General features: G+C 46.4%; 1 protein-coding gene across 1 annotated transcript in view; it reads right to left on the bottom strand.

Annotated features, from left to right (window-relative positions):
* The window catches only part of BTK (Bruton tyrosine kinase), a 336,320-nt gene that overhangs the window by 78,507 nt on the left and 232,702 nt on the right, over positions 1–25,111 (bottom strand). The window contains exon 7 of the mRNA XM_077283385.1: positions 10,865–10,932. Coding sequence (XP_077139500.1) covers positions 10,865–10,932 — 68 coding nt within the window. The remainder of the gene's footprint in view (positions 1–10,864; positions 10,933–25,111) is intronic.

The following is a 25,111-nucleotide window of genomic DNA, read 5'->3' on the forward strand; positions in this document are numbered from 1 at the left end:
CAAGTCCCACAGGACTGCACAAAAGAACGCACATCCCGCGACAAGGAAGGCCACCAAAAGGACCTAGCAACCAAATCTCTGGTACCAAAAATCCCAGGATGACCGGCCAACACAGAACAATGGACCTCAGAAATTACCTTACTTGTCCATCTATCAGGAACAAACAGCTTCCCCACAGGACAGCGGTCAGGTTTATCAGCCTGAAATTCCTGAAGCGCCCGCTGCAAATCAGGGGAGATGGCAGACAGAATCACCCCTTTCCTAAGAATGCCAACCGGCTCAAGGACTCCGGGAGAATCAGGCAAAAAACTCCTAGAGAGGGCATCCGCTTTAACATTCTTAGATCCTGGAAGATATGAGACCACAAAATCAAAACGGGAGAAAAACAGGGACCACCGAGCCTGTCTAGGGTTCAGCCGCTTGGCCGACTCGAGGTAAATCAGATTCTTATGATCGGTCAAGACCACAATGCGGTGCTTGGCTCCCTCAAGCCAATGTCGCCACTCCTCAAATGCCCACTTCATAGCCAACAACTCCCGATTGCCGACATCATAATTGCGTTCCGCCGGCGAAAACTTTCGGGAAAAGAAGGCACATGGCTTCATCAAGGAACCATCAGAATTCCTCTGTGACAAAACAGCCCCTGCCCCAATATCAGAAGCGTCAACCTCAACCTGAAAAGGAAGAGAAAAAACCAGCTGACGCAAGACAGGGGCAGAAGTAAATCGGCGTTTAAGCTCCTGAAAGGCCTCAACAGCCTCAGAGGACCAATTAGTCACATCAGCGCCTTTCTTCGTCAAATCGGTCAGGGGTTTAACCACACTAGAGAAGTTGGCAATGAAACGGCGATAAAAATTAGCAAAGCCTAAAAATTTCTGAAGGCTCTTCACAGATGTGGGTTGAATCCAGTCATGAATGGCTTGGACCTTAATAGGATCCATTTCTATAGACGAAGGAGAAAAAAAAAACCCCAAAAAAGAGACCTTCTGAACTCCAAATAGGCACTTAGACTCCTTCACAAATAGAGCATTATCACGAAGGATCTGGAATACCATCCTGACCTGCTTCACATGAGACTCCCAATCATTGGAAAAAATCAAAATATCATCCAAATACACAATCAAGAATTTGTCAAGATAATTGCGGAAAATATCATGCATAAAGGACTGAAATACAGAAGGAGCATTAGAAAGCCCGAAAGGCATCACCAGGTATTCAAAATGGCCTTCGGGCGTATTAAATGCAGTTTTCCATTCGTCACCCTGTTTAATACGAACAATATTATATGCCCCTCGAAGGTCAATCTTGGTAAACCAACTAGCCCCCTTAATCCGAGCAAACAAATCAGAGAGCAAAGGTAAAGGGTATTGGAATTTGACCGTGATCTTATTAAGAAGGCGATAATCAATACTGGGTCTCAAGGAGCCATCCTTCTTGGCAACAAAAAAGAATCCCGCTCCCAATGGTGACGAAGACGGCCGAATATGCCCCTTCTCTAAAGACTCCTTTACATAGCTCCGCATGGCGGTATGTTCAGGCACAGACAGGTTGAAAAGTCGGCCCTTAGGGAACTTACAGCCAGGAATCAAGTCAATAGCACAATCACAGTCCCTATGTGGAGGAAGGGAACTGGACTTGGGCTCATCAAACACATCCTGGAAATCTGACAAAAATTCAGGAACATCAGAAGAGGGGGAAGAGGAAATTGACATTAAAGGAACGTCACTATGTACCCCTTGACAACCCCAACTAGTCACAGACATTGATTTCCAATCCAGCACTGGATTGTGTACTTGTAACCATGGAAAACCCAGTACAACAACATCATGTAAATTATGCAACACCAGAAAACGGCAATCTTCCTGATGTGCTGGAGCCATGCACATAGTCAGCGGAGTCCAATACTGAGGTTTATTCTTGGCCAACGGTGTAGCATCAATACCCCTTAAGGGTATGGGACTCTGCAAAGGCTGCAAAGAAAAACCACAGCGCCTGGCGAAATCTAAGTCCATTAAGTTCAGAGCAGCGCCCGAATCCACAAATGCCATGACAGAAAAAGATGACAATGAGCAAATCAGGGTCACAGACAGGAGAAACTTAGGCCGCACAGTACTAATGGTAACAGATCTAGCGACCCTCTTAATACGCTTAGGGCAATCAGAAATAGCATGAGAAGAATCCCCACAGTAAAAACACAGCCCATTCTGACGTCTTTATCCCCTCTGTTCCGCTCTAGTCAAAATCCTATCACATTGCATGGGCTCAGGACTCTGCTCCGAGGACGCTGCCATATGGTGCACCACTTTGCGTTCGCGCAGGCGCCGATCAATCTGAATGGCCAGAGACATAGATTCGCTCAAACCAACAGGCGTGGGAAACCCCACCATAACATCTTTAAGGGCTTCAGAACGACCCTTTCTGAAAATTGCTGCCAGAGCATCCTCATTCCATTTAGTGAGCACAGACCATTTTCAAAATTTCTGGCAGTATAATTCTGCCGCTTCCTGACCCTGACACAGGGCCAACAGTGTTTTCTCAGCATGCTCTACAGAGTTAGGTTCGTCATACAATAATCCAAGCGATTGAAAAAATGCATCTACATTAAGCAATGCCGGATCCCCTGACTCAAGGGAGAATGCCCAGTCCTGAGGGTCACCACGCAGCAGAGAAATAACTATTTTTACTTGCTGAATGGGGTCACCAGAGGAACGGGGTTTCAGAGCAAAAAACAATTTGCAGTTATTTTTAAAGTTCAAAAACTTAGATCTATCCCCGTAAAACAAATCCGGAGTAGGAATTCTAAGCTCTAAGGCCGGAGTCTGAACAACATAATCTTGGATACTCTGTACTCTTGCAGCAAGCTGATCCACACGAGAAAACAACCCCTGAACATCCATGCCCGCATCCAAATCCTGAATCACCCAGAGATTAAGAGGAAGGAAAAAGACAAAACAGACTAAAGAAAAAAAAAATGGCTCAGAACTCTTTTTCTTTTCCTTCTTTTGAGATGCATTCAGCTCATTTTTGGCCAGTTGTACTGTTATGGTCTGGTGATTAAGGAGTGACATGCGACTAGCTCTGGGCAGGTAGTAACTATACCGACCGCAGTTCCTGATCTTAACACAGACACTAGCAGTAGCCGTGGGATGTTCCTGTCACTCCCTGGACACCTCGTCACAGCTGGAGATCTAGCTACCCCTAAAGGTAGAAGCAGGAAAGCTATCTTGCCTCAGAGAAAATCCCCAAAGGATAGGACAGCCCCCCACAAATAATGACTGTGGGAGGAGAAGGAAATTACATACGTAGTATGAAACAAGATTTAGCAAAGGAGGCCACTACTAGCTAGAAAGAATTAGTAGAGGACAGAACACTGTGCGGTCAGTAATAAAAACTAGAAAGAATCCACCGCAGAGAAATGCAAAAATCTCCACACCTGACTAAAGGTGTGGAGGGCAAACTCTGCTGCCCAGAGCTTCCAGCTTAGCTGACTAGATACATACTGATAAGCTGGACAAATGAGCAAAACATAGAAAGTGCTAAACAACAAAGTCCACAACAAGTGAACTGCAAAAAGACAAGCAAGGACTTAGCTTTGCTGAAATGGTCAGAGTGACAGGGAAATCCTCAGAGAGCCATGACTCCAAGCTCAACAATTGACAACTGGCATTGAATTAGGGAAAAGGCCAAACTAATATAGCAGAGCCAGAAAGACGATCAGTGAAAACAGCTGCTGATGCTAAATCTAAGAAGCAGCCATACCACTCAAAACCACAGGAGGGAGCCCAAGAGCAGAACTCACAAAAATGCTAGTAATAACCACCGGAGGGAGCCCAAGAGCGGAATTCACAACAGGGAAAATAAAGTCTAATGTTCGTGACGCCACCTGTGGTACTCAGCCAGGGATGGTGGACGCTGCTTAAAGGGATCCGCTGGGGCCGATCCAGCTTAGATGGTTTTGCTCCCCACAGGTGGAGCGGAGGCTCCAAGGCTACCAGGACAGTCTATGAGGGGTTGTAGATGTTGGGGTGCAGGAAATAATTGGAGGACACAGGGTTTGCAGTCTCTTTACCTTTTAATTGCCAGTGCAGTCTGGGGCACAGGTTACAGGTGATCTTTGAAATCCGGGCAGCCTGGAAATTCGGAATCCCCCTAGCCAGGTGGGGTTGGAAGCCTCCCTTTCTGCGCTGAATTCTGAGTTCTTGATGCATTAGCTTTCCTCAAGTCCCTCTCTCAATCTGTCCCTCAGGTGGAACACTACCCACATGGCAGGCAGTTAGAGCCTTTTTACAGGTGTTCCTCCCTCGTGGTGACTCCAGGCTCTAATTTGCTGCAGTGCCTTCGGATGCCAGTTGAGGCCAGGAGACCTGCAATCTTCTGCCCTCCGGTTTCAGCTGTGGGGCATTCAGCTCCCTCACAACCTCGGACCCCGGTGTCCGGTTTCCTGCGCTCAATTATGGGGGTGAGCTCAATCGCAGATCCATTCCCAGTTTCTCTTCCACTTGCTTCCTCTCCCTTCACTGTCTCACACAGACTGACCTCTAACTTCTCCTCCAAGCCAGAACTTATAGGGGAGCTACCCTGAAACCAGGTTTAGAGCTCCCCCTTCTGGCCTGGAGTCAGGAAAGTGTTGTATGCAAGTGTTACCTGCCAAGGGGACTCCTTCTCGCTTCCAGGCATGACTTCACCCTCCCCGAGAGGCAGGTAATACCACTGTGGCAACCGGATTCCAGGGGGGCCACAATTACACTTAATTAATATTCATTAAGTAGAATTGACACTGATAATGTCTTTTTTTTCTGTGTATTTATTTTATTGTAGCCATATACAGTGGGGAAAATAAGTATTTGATACACTGTCAATTTTTGCAAGCTTTCCCAGGTGTAAATGTGTTAAATTTGGCGCTATTGCTCTCACACTCTCTCATACTCGTCACTGGAAGTTCAACATGGCTCCTAATGGCAAAGAACTCTATGAGGATCTGATAAAAAGAATTGTTGCTCTACATAAACATGGCCTAGGCTATCACCCTGTCACCCTGAAACTGAGCTGCACATGGTGTGCAAGACCATACAGCGGTTTAACAAGATGGGTGCCACTCAGAACCGGCCTCACCGTGCACGACCACAGAAGTTGAATGCATGTGCTTCGCGTCATATTCAGAGGTTGTCTTTTCAAAATAGGCAAATGATTGCTGCCAGCATTGCTGCAGAGGTTACAGGGGTGTGAGATCTGCCTGTCAGTACTTAGACCATACGCATTGCTGCAGAGGTTACAGGGGTGTGAGATCCGCCTGTCTGTGCTTAGACCATACACATTGCTGCAGAGGTTGCAGGGGTTTGAGTTCCACCTGTCAGTGTTTAAACCATACGCATTGCTGCAGAGGTTACCGGGGTGGGGGGCTCTGCCTGTCAGTGCTTAGAGCAGACGCATTGCTGCAGAGGTTACAGGAATGTGAGGTCCGCCTGTCAGTGCTTAGACCATACACATTGCTGCAGAGGTTACAGGGGTGGGGGGGACGGCCTGTAAGTGCTTAGACCATGCGTATTGCTGCAGAGGTTATAGGGGTGTGAGGTCCTCCTGTCAGTGCTTAGACCATACGCAGTGCTGCAGAGGTTACAGAGGTGTGAGATCCGCCTGTCAATACTTAGACCATATGCATTGCTGCAGAGGTTACAGGGGTTGGGGGTCCGCCTGTCAGTGCTCAGACCAGACACATTGCTGCAGAGGTTACAGGGGTGGGGGGTCTGCCTGTCAGTGCTTAGACCATTCACATTGCTGCAGATGTAACAGGGGTGTGAGGTCCGCCTGTCAGTGCTTAGACCATACGCATTGCTGCAGATGTTACAGAGGTGTGAGGTCCGCCTGTCAGTGCTTAGACCATACGCATTGCTGCAGAGGTTACAGGGGTGGGGGGTCTGCCTGTCAGTGCTTAAACCATACGCATTGCTGCAGAGGTTACAGGGATGGGGGGTTCACCTGTCAGTGCTCAGACCATAAGCATTGCTGCAGAGGTTACAGGGATGGGGGGTCCGCCTGTCAATGCTTAGACCATACGCATTGCTGCAGAGTTTACAGAGGTGGGGGGTCCACCTGTCAGTGCTTATGCAGCGCCCCAGAGTCCTGGTCGTTGCAGTAATGTCGCTCTGCCACTAAGGGGAGTGATGTTACGTCTGATTGCACTAAAGGAGTTCACCTGACCAGGTAACACACACACACTACACTTCACACTCCGGCCACCAGGGGGAGTGGTTCTATCTAGTAGGCCACTCCTCACACTCTGGTAAAACTGGGGGTTGGACAGGAAGTTAGGGAGAAAGTAGCTGGGAAGAGCTAGAGAGAGGACCTGTCAGGGGTGGGATCCTGGCAGAGTCCTAGAAAGGGACAGATCGTTACGGAGTTGTGCCTGTGCCTTACAGCAGCAGACTCCTAAGAAAGGACAAGAAGCGAGGTTTATTGTGAAGAGTGAGAAATGGAAATACAGCAAAAAGGAGATAAGACCAGAAGGAGTCGTGCCTCAAGATCAGCAACATCCTTCTGAGGCGCGTAGCCGGTGGCCGGAACGCCGAGAAAGTAAGAGACTCCACGCATTACTTTAGACTACGGCCGGGCAGTTAACCATAGGTTGGCTGTCTCACCATTACACCTAACGAAGACAACGAAGGCAAACTGTGGGAGAGGGGCGTCCCTAGGGTCCCTGTTATGACCCCAATGGCAGAGGGTCTCAAAAGTACATACCAAGTCTGCAAACACAAAAAACCAGCTCATAGGGCAGTGGTAACTGGGCTGACCATATATCTAATCCTAGCACCACAAATAGCAGCAGCCGGGGAACGTGCCTACGTTGGTTCTAGACGTCTCGCGAGAGGAAGCAATAGACACCGGCGGGGAATCACCATGAATTCCCTGACAGCCCCAACTTGACACAGACATTGCCTTCCAATCCAAGACTGGATTATGGGTCTGTAACCATGGCAGACCCAAAACGACCAAATCATGCATTTTATGCAGAACAAGAAAACGAATCACCTCCCGATGTTCAGGAGTCATGCACATGGTTACCTGTGTCCAAAACTGCGGTTTATTTTCCACCAATGGCGTAGCATCAATACCTCTAAGAGGGATAGGATTTACCAACGGCTCAAGAACAAAACCACAGCGCTTGGCAAAAGACAGATCCATAAGACTCAGGGCAGCACCTGAATCCACAAACGCCATAACAGGGTAGGAGGACAATGAGCAAATTAAAGTCACAGACAAAATAAATTTAGGTTGCAAATTACCAATGGCGACAGGACTAACAACCCTAGTTAGGCGTTTAGAGCATGCTGATATAACATGTGTAGAATCACCACAGTAAAAATACAACCCATTCTGACGTCTATGATTTTTCCGTTCATTTCTAGTCTGAATTCTACCACATTGCATTAAATCAGGTGTTTGTTCAGACAACACCACCAGAGGATTCGCGGCTTTGCGCTCCCGCAAACGCCGGTCAATTTGAATAGCCAGTGCCATGGAATCATTCAGACCTGTAGGAATGGAGAAACCCACCATCACATTCTTAATGGCTTCAGAAAGGCCATTTCTGAAATTTGCGGCCAGAGCACACTCATTCCACTGAGTAAGCACGGACCATTTCCGAAATTTTTGGCAATACACTTCAGCTTCATCCTGACCCTGAGAAATAGCCAGCAAGGCTTTTTCTGCCTGAATTTCAAGATTGGGTTCCTCGTAAAGCAATCCGAGCGCCAGAAAAAACGCATCAATATTTGCCAATGCCGGATCTTCTGGCGCTAGCGAGAAGGCCCAATCCTGAGGGTCGCCCCGTAAGAAAGAGATAACAATTTTTACTTGCTGAGCTGAGTCTCCAGATGAACGGGGTCTCAGAGATAGAAACAATTTACAATTATTCCTGAAATTCCTAAACTTAAATCGGTCTCCAGAGAACAGTTCAGGAATAGGTATTTTAGGTTCAGACATTGGACTACTGGTAACAAAATCTTGTATGCCCTGCACACGAGCAGCAAGCTGATCCACACTTGTAATCAAAGCCTGGACATTCATGTCTGCAGCAAGCACAAGCCACTCAGAGGTAAAGGGGAGGAAAAAAGAGAGGAAAGAAAAAAAAAAAAAAACCTCAAACTTTCCTTTCTTGTAATCCCACTTCTGCAATGCATTAAACATTCAACCTTGGCCTGGCATACTGTTATGACCCCAATGGCAGAGGGTCTCAAAAGTACATACCAAGTCTGCAAACACAAAAAACCAGCTCATAGGGCAGTGGTAACTGGGCTGACCATATATCTAATCCTAGCACCACAAATAGCAGCAGCCGGGGAACGTGCCTACGTTGGCTCTAGACGTCTCGCGCCAGCCGGAGAACTAACTAACCCTAGAAGGGAAAAGATAGACTTTTCTTGCCTCCAGAGAAAAGACCCCAAAAGTTGGATACAAGCCCCCAACAAATAATAACGGTGAGGTAAGAAGAAAAGACAAACGTAAGAATGAACTAGATATTTAGCAAAGAGAGGCCCACTGACTAATAGCAGAATATAGTAAGATGACTTATATGGTCAGCAAAAACCCTATCAAAATTTCCACGCTGGATATTCAAGAACCCCCGAACCGTCTAACGGCCCGGGGGGAGAACACCAGCCCCCTAGAGCTTCCAGCAAAATCAGGAATCACATTTAGTACAAGCTGGACAAAAAATAAGAGCAAGCAAATAACCAAAAAACAAGGAAGCAGGACTTAGCTTAATTTTGCAAGATCCAAGACCAGCAGACAGGAGCAAACAGAAAGGAACTGATTACAACGATGCCAGGCACAGGACTGAGAAACCAGGAAGTTTATATAGCAACACCCCTGGACTAACGACCCAGGTGGGTGCCAAACTGAGGAAAGACAATCCCAGAGTCATATCACTAGTGACCACAAGAGGGAGCCAAAAAGGTCTAATTCACAACAGGTCCCTATAAAATATCTCCAGGCCTACCCCGTCATACGGGTGCGTCCTATCCATATAATCTGGGGGACGGAGAGAAAGAACAGAAATAGACACAACAGTTGTGAGGACTATCCCGTGGTACTCAGCAGGGAAGTACTACAACACACAGGCGCTAGAAGGTAGACACTGATTTCCACCTGCAAAGGGAACTCTGGTTGTGCCTTCGGACCAGCCGGTCTCAGCCAGCCCTGTTAATAGTGCTCTGGAGTGCAGATCCTGAAGCCTTCAGTAAAGAGGTAAAGAGACTGCAACCCTGTGTCCTCATTATTCACCGCGACCTACACCACGCACCATTATCTCATCTTTCATTGGACGCCCCTTAGCAGGGTCACGGACCGGGTCTAGCCACCGTGTCGACTCCAGAACTGAGACAGAGAGGCCCGGTACCGAGTACCCCACGGCCCTGCGTCTGGGGGCGCTCCACTTAGACCATACGCATTGCTGCAGAGGTTACATGGGTGAGGGGTCAGCCTGTCAGTGGCCATAAGTCGCACACGTCATCAAATTGGTCTGCATGGCCTTTTTCACAGAAGGACGCATTTTCTAATAATGATGCAAAAAACCCCGCAAACACTTAGCTGAAGACAAGCAGACTAAGGACATGGATTACTGGAACCATGTCTTGTGGTCTGATGAGACCAAGATAAACTTCTTTTGTTCAAATGGTGTCAAACATGTATGGAGGCAACCAGGTGAGGAACACAAAGCCAAGTGTGATTTGCCTACGGACAAACGTGGTGGGAGTGTCATGGTTTGCATGAGAGCTGCTGGCTGTGGGGAGCTCCAGTTCATCAAGGGAACCATGAATACCAACATGTGCTGTGACTTACTGAAGCAGTGTATGATCCTCTCCCTTCAGAAATTGGGCCTCAGGGCAGTATTCCAACATGTTAATGACTCCAAACACACCTCCAAAACGACCATTGCCTTGCTAAAGAAAGTGAGGGTAAAGGTGCTATACTGGCCAAGCATTTAACCAGACCTAAACCCTATTGAGCTTCTGGAGGGATCCTCAAATGGAAAGTGGAGGAGCACAAGGTCTCCAACATCCACCAGCTCTGTGATCTTGTCATGGAGAAGGGAAGAGGATTCCAGTGGCAACCTGTGAAGCTCTACTGACCTCCATGTCCAAGAGCGTTAACGCAGTGCTTGAAAATAATAATAATTTCATTCTCCAGCAGGACTTGGCACCTGTCCACACTGCCAAAAGTACCAAGGCCTGGTTTCAACACAACAGTATCACTGTGCTTGATTGGCCAGCATTCTCACCTGACCTTAATCCCATAGAGAATCTATGGGGCATTGTCAAGAGGAAGATGAGAGACACCAGACACAACAATGCAGACGAGCTGAAGGCTGCTATCAAAGCAACCTGGGCTTCCATAACACCTCAGCAGTGCCACAGGCTGATCACCTCCATGCTTCGCCGCATTGATGCAGTAATTGATGCAAAAGGAGCCCCAATCAAGTATTGAGTGCATTTACTGAACATACATTTCAGTAGGACAACATTTCGGATTTTGAATTCATTTTTCAAGTTGGTGTTATAAAGTATTCTAATTTACTGAGATAATGACTTTTGGGGTTTCATTGGCTGTAAGCCATAATCATCAACATTAACAGAAGTAAACACGTGAAATAGATCACTCTGTGTGTAATGACTCTATATAATATATGAGATTCACTTTTTGTATTGAAGAACTGAAATACATTAACTTTTTGATGATATTCTAATTTTTTGAGAAGCACCTGTAAACTAAAACAGGATACACAATGAATTCAGGATATAACTGGAGAACAAGTATGTTGGATGGACTATCTTTCATATATGAATTGCCATTCTGCTTTTGTTTTTACCAAAGCATCTGAAGGTGCAGGTGGAAGTGGTTTTCGAGATCTTCTCCTCGAAGAATCATTCTTTAGCACTATGTAATAGAGAAAGAAATAAAAATGTCATTTTAGAAATATTTCATATTTTAGATAAAGCTAAAAGTAGATTGCAATATTATTGTTTTTATATTGAGGATTTTATCTGATCATGTAAAATATCACAATCTCTTTGTGGTCACACTACATCAAAACTGGACTGGCAAATAAATCAGTCAGTGAGCTTCTGTCACATCATGGCAGGGAGATGCCAGGAGAGTGGCACAAAGGGAGAGAGGGAAACAGGAATGTGAGGATCCTGATGATAGAGAGAGGGGAAGACGTGACCCCTCAGCACTCACCTAATGCTGAACCCTGCTCTCCCTATTGCCCTAGATTGCTCCTTCCCCCCCGTACAACGTCACGTGCCTATGGCTTGGTTGAGCCTGGGCTTTGCCCTGGCTTATGAGATGGGCAGCGAGACACTGGTCTTACTACTGCGACAAGACAACACAGGGAAGGAGAACAGCAGGGAAAAACACACAAACAAATAGACCTCCACGGCTTCAATGGAAGACACAAGAGCTTCTCCTAGGCACATCTTCTCTAGAGAAGTCAGACTCAGAATATAAATTCTATTGCTGGCAAGACAGGTAGCCAGGCGTGGAATTAAATAATGAAGGTGAGTGGTCCCAGCAAGCCGCAGCTGAGACAAAAAGCCAAATAGAATCTCAGCAGATTTAAACCATGAAATTTTAACACCTTCCTTACCATAAGAAACAGTAAACCTGCACCACTCATGTGACGCCACAAAATCTGTTCAAGTGACTGATTGGTCCTCTCCGTCTGACTGTTGGTCTCGGGATGGTAGGCCAAGGAGAAGGTCAAGCAAATACCCAATCTTTTACAAAATGCACTCCAAAATTTGGACACAAATTTTACCCCTCTATCAGAAACCACACTCAAAGGTACGCCATGCAACAAACAACTTAGATAGTGTTTCTGCATTAGGCAGTCCTGCCAAAGGTACAAAATGCACCTGTTTACTGAATCTGTCAACCACTACCCAGATCACAGTTTTGCCATTGGAAGGAGGGAGATCACTGATAAAATCCATGGACAAATGAGTCCAAGGTCTATCCGAAATTGGCAATGGCACCAATTCCCCGGCTGGCCGGTTATAGGAGCTCTTAGCACGAGCACAGATATCACAAGCAGACACAAACACAGCGACATCAGAGGTCATGGAAGACCGCCAAAACAGCCTAGCAATGGCTTTCCGGGTGGCTGAGATCCCCGGGTGTCCACTGAGAGCAGAATCGTGGAACTCCCAGAGAACCCTCAACTGGTACTGAACCGGGACAAAGAGCTTATTGTCAGGTAAAGACGGAGGAGTAAGAGACTGAGCCTCCCGAATTTCAATCTCCAATTCATAGGATACCCCAGCAACAACCACCCCGTGATGAAGACTGGAGGAAGGAGGTTCGGGGGTGATGTCGGATCAAACCTGTGAGATAAGGCATCCACCTTAACATTCTTGGAACCAGGCCAAAAGGTAATAGGAAAATGAAAACGAGAAAAAAAAAGCGACCACCTCGCTTATCTAGGAGTTAACCGCTTGGCAGACTCAATATAGGACAGGTTCTCGTGGTCCATAATCAACGTGATCACATAAACCGCCCCTCCAAAAAGTGCCTCTAGTCTTCAAAAGCCAATTTTATGGCCAATAACTCCCGGTTAGAGATGAGCGAGTATACTCTTTACTTAAGATTTCCCGAGCAAGCTTGGTTGTCCTCCGAGTATTTTTAGGTGCTCAGAGATTTAGTTTTCATCGCCGCAGCTGAATGATTTACATCTGTTAGCCAGCTTGATTACATGTGGGGATTCCCTAGCAACCAGGCATCCCCCACATGTACTTATGCTGGCTAGTAGCTGTAAATCATGCAGCTGCGTCAACAAAAACTAAAACTCCGAGCACTTACAAATACTCAGAGACCCCCCGAGCATGCTCCGGAAATCTCGAGCAACGAGTATACTCACCCATCACTACTCCCGGTTACCAACATCATAATTCCTCTCCGCAGAAGAAAACTTCCTGGAGAAAAAGGCACATGGTCTTAAATTGGTCAAAGTAGCGGGTCTCTGAGACAACACCACCCCCACTCCCACCTCCGATGCGTCCACTTCTACAATGAATAGTTCTGACAGATCGGGCTGAACCAATACAGGAGCAGACATAAAACACTTCTTTAACCCCTTCATGACCCAGCCTATTTTGACCTTAACGACCTGGCCGGTTTTTGCAATTCTGACCAGTGTCCCTTTATGAGGTAATAACTCAGGAACGCTTCAACGGCTCCTAGAGGTTCTGAGATTGTTTTTTCGTGACATATTGGGCTTCATGTTAGTGGTATATTTAGGACGATAATTTTTGCGTTTATTTGTGAAAAAAATGGAAATTTGGCTAAAATTTTGAAAATTTCGCAATTTTCTAATTTTGAATTTTTATTCTGTTAAACAAGAGAGTTATGTGACACAAAATAGTTAATAAATAACATTTCCCACATGTCTACTTTACATCAGCACAATTTTGGAAACAAAATTTTTTTTGCTAGGAAGTTATAAGGGTTAAAATTTCACCAGCGATTTCTCATTTTTACAATGAAATTTACAAAACCATTTTTTTTAGGGACCACCTCACATTTGAAGTCAGTTTGAGGGGTCTATATGGCTAAAAATACCCAAAACCCAAAAGTGACGCCATTCTAAAAACTGCACCCCTCAAGGTACTCAAAAACACATTCAAGAAGTTTATTAACCCTTCAGGTGCTTCACAGCAGCAGATGCAACATGGAAAGAAAAAATGAACATTTAACTTTTTAGTCACAAAAATGATCTTTTAGCAACAATTTTTTTATTTTCCCAAGGGTAAAAAGAGAAACTGGACCCCAAAAGTTATTGTACAATTTGTCCTGAGTACGCTGATACCCCGTATGTGGGGGGGAACCACTGTTTGGGCGCACGGCAGGGCTCGGAAGGGAAGGAGCGCCATTTGACTTTTTCAATGAAAAATTGGCTCCAATCTTTAGCGGACACCATGTCGCGTTTGGAGAGCCCCTGTGTGCCTAAACATTAGCGCTCCCCCACAAGTGACCCCATTTTGGAAACTTGACCCCCCAAGGAGCTTATCTGGATGCATAGTGAGCACTTTGAACCCCCAGGTGCTTCACAAATTGATCTGTAAAAATGAAAAAGTACATTTTTTTCACAAAAAAATTCTTTTATCCTCAATTTTTTCATTTTCACATGGGCAACAGGATAAAATGGATCCTAAAATGTGTTGGGCAATTGCTCCTGAGTACACTAATACCTCATATGTGGTCACAAACCACTGTTTGTGCACACGGCAAGGCTCGGAAGGGAAGGAGCGCCATTTGAATGAAAAATTTGCTCCAATCGTTAGCGGACACCATGTCGCGTTTGGAGAGCCCCTGTGTGCCTAAACATTGGCGCTCCCCCACATGTGACCCCATTTTGGAAACTAGACACCCCAAGGAACTTATCTAGATGCATAGTGAGCACTTTGAACCCCCAGGTGCTTCACAAATTGATCTGTAAAAATGAAAAAGTACTTTTTTTTTCACAAAAAATTATTTTAGCCTCAATTTGTTCATTTCCATATGGGCAACAGGATAAAATAGATCCTAAAATTTACTGTTGTGATTTCCGCTCTTGGGCTCCCTCCGGTGGTTGTAAGTAGCACTTTCGTGAATTCTGCTCTTGGGCTCCCTCCTGTGGTTTTGAGTGGTATAGCTGCTTCTTGGATTTAGCATCAGCAGCTGCTTCCACTGATCGTCTTTCTGGCTCGGCTATTTTAGTCTGGCCTTATCCCTCAATCAATGCCAGTTGTCAATTGTTCCTGCTTGGAGCCACTGCTCTTTTGGATTTCCCTGACACTCTGTCCAGTTCAGCAAAGATAAGTCCTTGCTTGTCCTTTTGCAGTCCACTTGTTGTGGACTTATTTGTTCAGCACATTCTATGTTTTGCTCATTTGTCCAGCTTATCAGTATGGATCTATTCAGCTAAGCTGGAAGCTCTGGGCTGCAGATTTTGCCCTCCACACCTTTAGTTAGGTGTGGAGATTTTTGCATATCTCTGCGGTGGACTTTTTCTAGTTTTTATTACTGACCGCACAGTGTTCTTTCCTGTACTATCTATCTAGCTAGAAGTGGCCTCCTTTGCTAAATCTTGTTTCATACTACGTATGTCATTTCCTTCTCCTCTCACAGTCAATATTTGTGGGGGGCTGTCCTATCCTTTGGGGATCTTCTCTGAGGCAAGATAGCTTTCCTATTCCTACCTTTAGGGGTAGCTAGTTCTCCGGCTGTGACGAGGTGTCCAGGGAGTGACAGGAACATCCCACGGCTACTGCTAGTGTTGTGTTAAGATCAGGAACTGCGGTCTGTATAGTTACCACCTGCTCAGAGCTAGTCGCATGTCGCTACTAAATTACCAGTCCATAACAGCGGACACCATGTCGCGTTTGGAGAGCCCCTGTGTGCCTAAACATTGGAGCTCCCCCACATGTGACCCCATTTTGGAAACTAGACCTCCCATGGAACTAATCTAGATGTGCAGTGACCACTTTAAACAGCCAAGTGCTTCACAGAAGTTTATAACGCAGAGCTGTGGAAATAAAAAATCATTTTTCTTTCCTCAAAAATTATTTTTTAGCCCGCAATTTTTTATTTTCACAAGAGTAACAGGAGAAATTGGACCCCAAAAGTTGTTGTCCAGTTTGTCCTGAGTACACTCATACCCCATATGTGGGGGTAAACCACTGTTTGGGCTCGGAAGGGAAATTTTGACTTTTGAAATGCAGACTTTGATGGAATGGTCTGCGGGCGTCACGTTGTGTTTGCAGAGCCCCTGATGTGCCTAAACAGTAGAACCCCCCACAAGTGACCCCATTTTGGAAACTAGACCCCCCACGGAACGTATCTAGATATGTGGTGAGCACTTTGAACCCCCAAGTGCTTCACAGAAGTTTACAACGCAGAGCCGTGAAAATAAAAAAATATTTTTCTTTCCTCAAAAATGATGTTTCAGCAAGCAATTTTTTATTTTCACAAGGGAAACTGGAGAAATTGGACCCGAATAGTCGTTGCCCAGTTTGTCCTGAGTACACTGATACCCCATATGTGGGGGGGAACCACTGTTTGGGCACACGTCGGGGCTCGGAAGGGAATTAGTGACTTTTGAAATGCAGACTTTGATGGAATGGTCTGAGGGTGTCACGTTGCATTTGCAGAGCCCCTGATGTGCCTAAACAGTAGAAACACCCCACAAGTGACCCTATTTTGGAAACTAGTACCCCCAAGGAACTTATCTAGATGTGTGGTTAGCACTTTGAACCCCCAAGTGCTTCACAGATGTTTACAACGCATAGCCGTGAAAATAAAAAATCATTTTTCTTTCCTCAAAAATGATGTTTTAGCAAGCAATTTTTTATTTTCACAAGGGTAACAGGAGAAATTGGACCCCAATAGTTGTTGCCCAGTTTGACCTGAGTACATTGATACCCCATATGTGGGGGTAAACCACTGTTTGGGCACAAGTCGGGGCTCGGAAGGGAAGTAGTGACTTTTGAAATGCAGACTTTGATGGAATGGTCTGCGGGCGTCACTTTGCATTTGCAGATCCCCTGATGTGCCTAAACAGTAGAAATACCCCACAAGTGACCCCATTTTGGAAACTAGTACCCCCACGAAACTTATCTAGATGTGTGGTGAGCACTTTGAACCCCCAAGTGCTTCACAGAAGTTTACAACGCAGAGCCGTGAGAATAAAAAATCATTTTTCTTTCCTCAAAAATGATGATTTAGCAAGCAATTTTTTATTTTCACAAGGGTAACAGGAGAAATTGGACCCCAATAGTTGTTGCCCAGTTTGTCCTGAGTACACTGATACCCCATATGTGTAAACCACTGTTTGGGCACACGTCGGGGCTGGGAAGGGAGGGATCACCATTTGACTTTTTGAATGCAAGATTGGCTGGAATCAATGGTGGTGCCATGTTGCGTTTGGAGACCCCTGATGGGCCTAAAAAGTGGAAACCCCTCAATTTTAACTCCAACACTAACCCCAACACACCCATAACCCTAATCCCAACTCTAGCCATAACTGTAATCACAACCCTAACCCCAACACACCCCTAACCACAACCCTAACCCCAACACACCCCTAACCCTAATCCCAACCCTAATCCTAACCCTAACCACAACCCTAACCCCAACACACCCCTAACCATAACCAGAAGCCTAATCTTAACCCTATTTCCAACCCTAGCCCAAATTCCAACCCTAACTCTAATTCCAACCCCAACCCTAAGGCTTTGTGCCCACGTTGCGGATTCGTGTGAGATTTTTCCGCACCATGTTTGAAAAATCCGCAGGTAAGAGGCACTGCGTTTTATCTGCGGATTTACCGTGGATTTCCAGTGTTTTTTGTGCGGATTTCAGATGCAGATTCCTATTGAAGAACAGGTGTAAAACTCTGCGGAATCCGCACAAAGAATTGACATGCTGCGGAAAATACAACACAGCATTTCTGCGCGGTATTTTCCGCACCATGGGTACAGCGGATTTGGTTTTCCATAGGTTTACATGGTACTGTAAACCTGATGGAAAACTGCTACGAATCCGCAGCGGCCAATCCGCTGCGGATCCACAGCCAAATCCGCACCGTGTGCACATAGCCTAATTCTAACCCTAACCCTAGTTCTAACCCTAATTCTAACCCTAGCCCTAACCCTAGCCCTAACTCTAATTCTAACCTTAGCCCTAACCCTAACCCTAGTTCTAACCCTAATTCTAACCCTAGCCCTAACCCTAACCCTAACCCTAGTTCTAACCCTAATTCTAACCCTAGCCCTAACCCTAACCCTAGTGGAGAAAAAAATATTTTCTTTATTTTATTATTGTTTCTTGGAAGATGGCAGTGTCCATGGAGAAGACGGACGGACACCGGGAGGCTCGGTAAGTATGAGGGGGTAGGATTGGAGCACAGGGGGATCGGAGCACGGGGGAGCGGACAGGAGGACGGGGGAGCGGACAGGAGGACGGAGGGGAGTACGGGACAGAACGGAGGACTGGGGAGGAGATCGGTGGTGGTGGAGGGGGGCAGATCAGGGTGTCCAGCCATGGCCGATGATATTGCAGCATCGGCCATGGCTGGATTGTAATATTTCACTGCTTTTCATATGTTAAATATTACAAATTGCTCTGATTGGCTGTTTCACTTTCAACAGCGAGTCAGAGAGATCGTAGCCACGGGGGGGCGAAGCCTACCCCCCTGGGCTGAAGTACCAGTCCCCCTGTCCCTGCAGATCGGGTGAAATTGGAGTTAATCCTTTCACCCGATCTGCAGGGACGTGATCATTTTGTGACACAGCATATGCGTCACAGGTCGGATTGGCACCGACTTTCATGATGCATACACTGTGTCACAGGTCGGGAAGGGGTTAATGTATTAAATGCTTCAACATGCCAGAAGTGACCAGACTTTGAGATCAGCCCCCTTGCGAGTGAGATTGGCGAGTGGCTTGACCACCTGAGAAAACCCCTTGATGAATTTTCGATAATAATTGGTAAAACCCAGAAAACGCTGCTGACCCTTGAGGTCTCTGGGTTGCACCCAATCAAAAATGGCCTGTACCTTTCCAGGATCCATCCGAAACCCATTGGCAGAAAGGATGAACGCCAGAAATTAAAGCTGGACACAAAATGAACATTTCTCGGGTTTAGCGAACAGAGAATTTCCCCGTAACCTATGAAGAATAGCATGTAAATGGCCAATGTGGGATTCCTTGCCAGGAGAGAAAACAAGGATATCGTCCAGGTATACAACCATAAAGCGCCTGATAAAAATCAGAAAAAACATCATTTATGAAGTTCTGAAACACTGCAGGCACGTTCGTGAGACCGAAGGGCATGACCGAATTTTCAAACAGACCCTCATAGGTGAGAAATGCCGTTTTCCACTCATCCCCTTCACGAATGCGGATAAGGCTATATGCTCCTCGGAGATCAAGTTTGGAAAACCACTTAGCCCCAGACAATTGGTTATAAAGATCTGGAATGAGTGTGAGAGGGTAGGTATTTCTCACCATAATTTTATCTAGTTCCTGGACATTGGGGCACAGGCGTAAACCACCATCCATCTTTTTTCTTAACAAAAAAGAATCCAGCGGCCACAGGACAGACAGAGGAACGGATGTGACCTTTGCATAGACTATCAGAGATATAGTTTTTCATAGCGGTGCGTTCCGGGCCAGAAAGATTGTACAAATGGGCCTTGGGCAATTTAGAACCCGGAATAAGATTAATTGTACAATCATAAGGACTAGACCTCAGCCTCTTTTTTGGAGAACACTTCCCCCAAATCCTTCAGGTACTCCGGAATACCCTCCAGATTAATGGCAGACACAAAAAAAGCAGAAAGACAACCATTGGAACAATTAGGACCCCATCTAACAATATAACTTCTAAGCTCAGAGGGTGTGGAGGAGACCAGTCTGAGCTTATGTAAATCCTCCATGGTGGTTTCTCAGTGCATGCTCCCTGCTAAGGTTTTTGTTGCTGGCAGTGAGCTGCCAATTACTGTTTTTGTGGATAGTGGTTCAGCCACAAATCTCATTGATGAGGAGTTTGCGCGCACAGCAGGTTTTAGGATTGAAAAACTGTCTCATCCTGTCCGCGTGGTCACCATCAATGCTGCTCCTCTCTCTCAGGGGGAGATTACTGAATTTGTGGCTGAGGTGAAAGTCCACATTGGAGTTCTACATTCCGAGCGGGTTACATGTAAGGTGCTCAGGAATCTTCCTGCTCAGGTGGTTTTGGGTTTTCCTTGGTTGTCTATGCACAACCTGGTAATTGACTGGAAAACTCAGGACATAATTCGGTGGAGCGAGTTCTGCCAGGAGAATTGCCTGGCCACATGTGTGGCTGCGGTGACTTCAAGCATTCCGGAGTCACTTCAGGATTTTGTGGATGTGTTCTCTGAGAAGGGTTGTTCAGATTTGCCGCCACATCGTCCTTATGACTGTTCTATCAGGTTTAAACCAGGGGCCAAATTGCCTAAAGCAAGGATGTTTAACATCTCCGGTCCGGAGAGACAAGCGTTAAAAGATTACATTGCTGAAAGCTTGAGCAAAGGGCACATCAGGCCGTCATCCTCGCCGGTGGCAGCAGGATTCTTCTTCGTGAAGAAGAAAGATGGCGGATTACGCCCGTGTTTGGATTTCAGGGAGTTGAACCAGATTACGGTTCGTGATCCAGACCCGATGCCTCTGATACCAGATTTGTTCAACCAGGTGGCAGGTGCTAAGTGGTTTACCAAGCTTGACCTCAGGGGGCGTACAACCTCGTAAGAGTCCGTCAAGGTGATGAGTAGAAGACGGCTTTTAATACCCCTGAGGGTCACTTTGACAATTTGGTGATGCTGTTTGGCTTGACTAACGTACCTGCAGTGTTCCAACATTTCATCAATGATGTGTTCTCGCATGTTTTGGGGAAATTCATTATCGTGTACCTAGATGACATTCTCATATATTCTTGCGACCGTGATACTCATTTAGATCATGTCAGGCAGGTGTTACAGCTTCTCAGAGAGAATAAGCTGTATGCTAAACTTGAAAAATGTGTATTTTCTGTTCAAGAGTTGCCTTTCTTGGGTTATATTGTGTCTGCTTCTGGTTTTAAAATGGACGCCGCTAAGGTGCAGGCAGTGCTGCGTTGGGAACGTCCTGATAACCTGAAAGCACTTCAGCGGTTCCTTGGGTTTTCTAACTACTATAGGAAATTTATCAAGGATTTTTCCACCATTGCTAAACCGCTAACTGACATGACTAAAAAGGGTACCAATTTCACCGTTTGGCCTGAGGCTGCTGTGCGCGCATTTGAATTTCTTAAGAACAGTTTTGTTTCAGCCCCCATTCTTGTGCAGCCAGACGTATCTAAACCCTTTGTTGTGGAAGTCGATGCGTCTGAGGTTGGTGTGGGGGCGGTACTATCTCAAGGCTCATCTTTAAGTGGTTTACATCCGTGCGCCTATTTCTCCAAGAAACTGTCGTCCGCCAAACGTATCTACGATATCGGCAACAGGGAGTTGTTGGCAATTAAGTTGGCCTTTGAGGAATGGCGACACTTCTTGGAGGGGTCGGTACATCAGGTAACTGTTATTACCGATCATAAGAATCTGCTGTATTTGGAGTCTGCCAAGCATCTGTCCCCCAGGCAGGCTCGCTGGGCATTGTTTTTCACGCGGTTCAATTTTGTGGTCACGTACAGACCGGGGTCTAAAAACACTAAGGCGGATGCTCTGTCCAGGTGTTTTCCAGGGGGAGAACCTCGGGAAGATCCAGTACCCATCCTCCAAAAGAGTGTTGGGGTTTCGGCTCTCACTACCGAGGTTGAGGCTGAGATTGCCGAGGCTCAGGAGGAGGTACAATCTGAGCTTCCCATCAACAAATCTTTTGTACCGCTTCATCTCCGCCTAAAGGTTTTGGCGGAGCATCATGATGCTGTCCTGGCTGGTCACCCAGGGGTTAGAGGTACCTTGGAGTTGGTGTCACATCGGTTTTGGTGGCCCAAGATCCGACAGGACGTGGTCTCATACGTGTCAGCTTGTACCACGTGCGCTAGGGCTAAGACGCCTCGCTCCCGTCCTGTTGGCACACTACTTCCTCTTGAGGTACCTAGTAAGCCATGGATGGAAATCTCCATGGATTTCATCACTGATTTGCCCTCATCAGCTGGAAACATGGTCATCTTTGTGATTGTTGATCGGTTTTCTAAAATGCCGCACTTTGTGTCTTTGCTTGCATTGCCTAACGCTAAGACTCTGGCCCAAGTATTTGTGCAGGAGGTGGTCAGACTTCATGGGGTTCCGTCTGACATCGTGTCTGATAGGGGGTCTCAGTTTGTGGCAAAATTTTGGAGAGCGTTTTGCTCACGGCTGGGAATCAAGTTATCTCATTCTTCGGTGTTTCATCCTCAGTCAAATGGTCAGAGTGAGCGTATGAACCAAAATTTGGAACAGTACTTACGCTGCTTTGTCTCTGATAACCAGGAGGAGTGGTCTACCTTTCCTCCTTTGGCTGAGTTTGCCATCAATAATCACCGCAAGGAGTCGTCTGGGGAGTCTCCGTTTTTTTGTGTTTACGGGCTACATCCTCAATTTTGTACCTTGAGTCAGAGGGGCTCTTCCGGCATTCCGGAGGAGGACCAGTTAGGAACACAATTGTCATCAGTCTGGAGGAGAGTTAAACAGCACCTGTTGAGTGTGGGTGCTAGGTACAAACGTGTGGCTGACAGTAGGCGTGTGCCAGGTCCGGACCTGAGTGTGGATGACTGGGTGTGGTTATCCACAAAAAACATAAGACTCAAAATACCATCCCTTAAATTGGGTCCACGGTTTATTGGTCCATTTAGGGTCACCGCCGTCATTAACCCAGTAGCGTACCGATTGGAGCTCCCTATGGTGTATAAGATACACGTGTTCCACAGGTCTCTTCTAAAGAAGGTGGTGGGTTCTGTGGACGCGGCGCCTATGCCACCTCCAGTCTTGGTGGATGGTAATTTGGAGTTTGAAGTCTCCAAGGTGGTTGACTCTTGTGTAGTGTGTCGCACTTTACTGTACTTGGTACATTGGCGTGGTTATGGGACTGAGGAGAGGTCCTGGGTACCAGCCTTGGACGTTCATGCTGACCGGCTGGTCAGGTTGTTTCACCGCCGTCATCCGGACAAGCCGGGTCCTATTAGCCGTGAGGGCCCTGGGGTCCCTCGTAGAAGGCGGGGTACTGTCATGTCGGACGCTGTTCAGACCAGGTCGTCCGACAGACAGCGGTAATTCCGCTTTTGACCACTATTTGCTCATTGGCGTCTGCTAGATTTTATCTAGCTGTTCCGGGGTTAATTTACCTAATCCTTGGATTGGAAGCTGGGCCATGCCCACTGCCTTTAAATAGTTCTCCTGATCTTTGGGCGTCGCCGATTATAGCTTCTGTCTTGTGCGTTGTTATCTCGGTCTGGTGAGGAGAGCTGGTGGTTGGAGATACGTTGCTGGTGGTGTATTTTCCTTTGTCTTATTTACTCCTTCCTATATTTGTATTTATTTTGCCCTGCACATTTATAGTGTATTCCTGAGTGACTGCGGCATGGTGTATATTTTCCTTTATCCTTGTCTGTGCTAACTGTGGGTATTGGGGAATAACATCTTCTCTGGGTGGTGGGCGGAGGTTTCAGCCTAGGGCTGAGCTCAGGAGACAGGGTGAGGTTCGAGGCCTGGACATGCACACCTTCAGTGTAAACTCCAGGTAGAGGGTCAGTCAGGATTTCCCTAGTCTGAGGGAAACTGCAGGGGCCCGGGTTATTAGCTCTCGCTCACCTAGTCTCTCCCTGACACTTGTTAATCGATGGACAAGAGGGGCAGTTCTTCTTCCAATGTCCCAGATCTCCATAATAAAAACATAACTTCCCATCACGTCGTTGCTTTCTCTCTTCTCCTTGATGTTGGTGGCACCAACCTCCATGATCTCCGTAAATGGCATCACCTCAGACTTAGTAGGCAATACAGGAATCTCTCGCTGGATAATTCCTCTTTCCCGTAATCTCTGGTCCATACGAATGGCCTGGGTCATGGCCTCCTCCAGGGAACTGGGTGGCAGATGGAGGGCCAGAGCATCCTTGAGATGATCTGAAAGTCCTCTCCTGAACTGGCATCTCAAAGCAGAGTCATCCCAGGTTAGAGGACCCTTCCGGAGCAACTAAATAATTATCCCCACCCGTTGACTCTTAAATTGCTTAACAGCTGATTTTGTCATGGAACCCTGAAAAGATTTTACAGTTTCAGTAAGCTCCCGCTGGAGTTGATTGTGAGAGGAAGCAAGAGCCCTATGTTCCACTGACAAATCCTGCATCATTTGGGTCAGATTTGACACCTGACCCGCAAGAGTGTGCAACGGATGCATAAGGAGCAGAGACAAAAAAACAAACTATCAGAAGTCAGTTATAATGTCATGACGCAGCTATGCAGGTAGATGCATTCTCCACTGGATGGCAGTACTGTAGAGTGGAGGGAAGACTGCAAGACTTGCCAGAGCAGACCTGCAGCGCTGCAGCAAGTGGAAACAGGGTAGTCAAACAAGCTGCATCAAAACCAGAAGAGTAAGGTAGTACAAAGGGGAAAATCAACTCAGAGTCACAGATGCGCCAGAGGTTCAATACCAGACGGAAGCAGAAGTATCAGGAGAAAAAGACAGAGTCAGGTCAGAGATAAAGCCGAGTCAAGTACCAGAGAGTCCAGACACAAAGCGAAAACACTGAGTCACATTGGGGGAATGTGAATGAACAGACACGGGAACAGTCAGGAATCGCAGCAGTACAAATCAGGATATAACCCAAGTCAGCTACTCCCACCGTAGGTAGAAGCTATAAGTGACACCGCTTGCAGGATGCCACGGAGATAAATAGCAAACCTGAGACCAGACTGAGGCTGAGAAAAGTTAACCCCTGGCATGATCAGACCGGAAAAAGGGTCTTTGAGTATATGTCAGACCTGCCTGATGTTTCTAAAGGTCAGGTGAATAAATTAATATGTCCTCCAGATATATAGCCACAAATCTGCCTACCAGGTGACTAAACATGTCATTCTCAAAGTGCTGAAAGACGGTGGGCGTGTTCATCAACCCAAATGGCATCACTGGGTTCTCATACTGTTCCGCAGGCTGTTTTCGACTCATACCCTCTTTAATGCAAATGAGATTATACACCCCCTGAGGTCCAGTTTTGAAAACCATTTTGCTTCTACAATCTGACTGAAGAGGTCCAGGATGAGAGGGAGCGGATATTGATCCCAGCATGGGGCGTAACCACCCATATTTTTTCTTTACAAAAAAGAACCTTGCGGCAATGGGGGATGAGGATAGTCTGATATGACCCTTTGCCAAACTTTCTGCAATATAGTCCTTCATGGCTTGCCTCTCAGGACCAGAGATATTATACAGTTGTAATAGAGTGCAGGGTAGAGTATGTCACCATGGAACAGACAGACCAACTGTTGAGGGAGATTTATTAACAGGAGTAAGATTCTCCTTGCAGGGAGAAAACAGAGGGGGTTAATAGAGAAAGAGCAAACAGTATAACAATACACAACAAGCTAACTAAAGCTATGAAACAG

Source organism: Ranitomeya variabilis, chromosome 2 (genome assembly GCF_051348905.1).
Source record: "Ranitomeya variabilis isolate aRanVar5 chromosome 2, aRanVar5.hap1, whole genome shotgun sequence".
Taxonomy (NCBI): Eukaryota; Metazoa; Chordata; class Amphibia; order Anura; family Dendrobatidae; genus Ranitomeya; species Ranitomeya variabilis.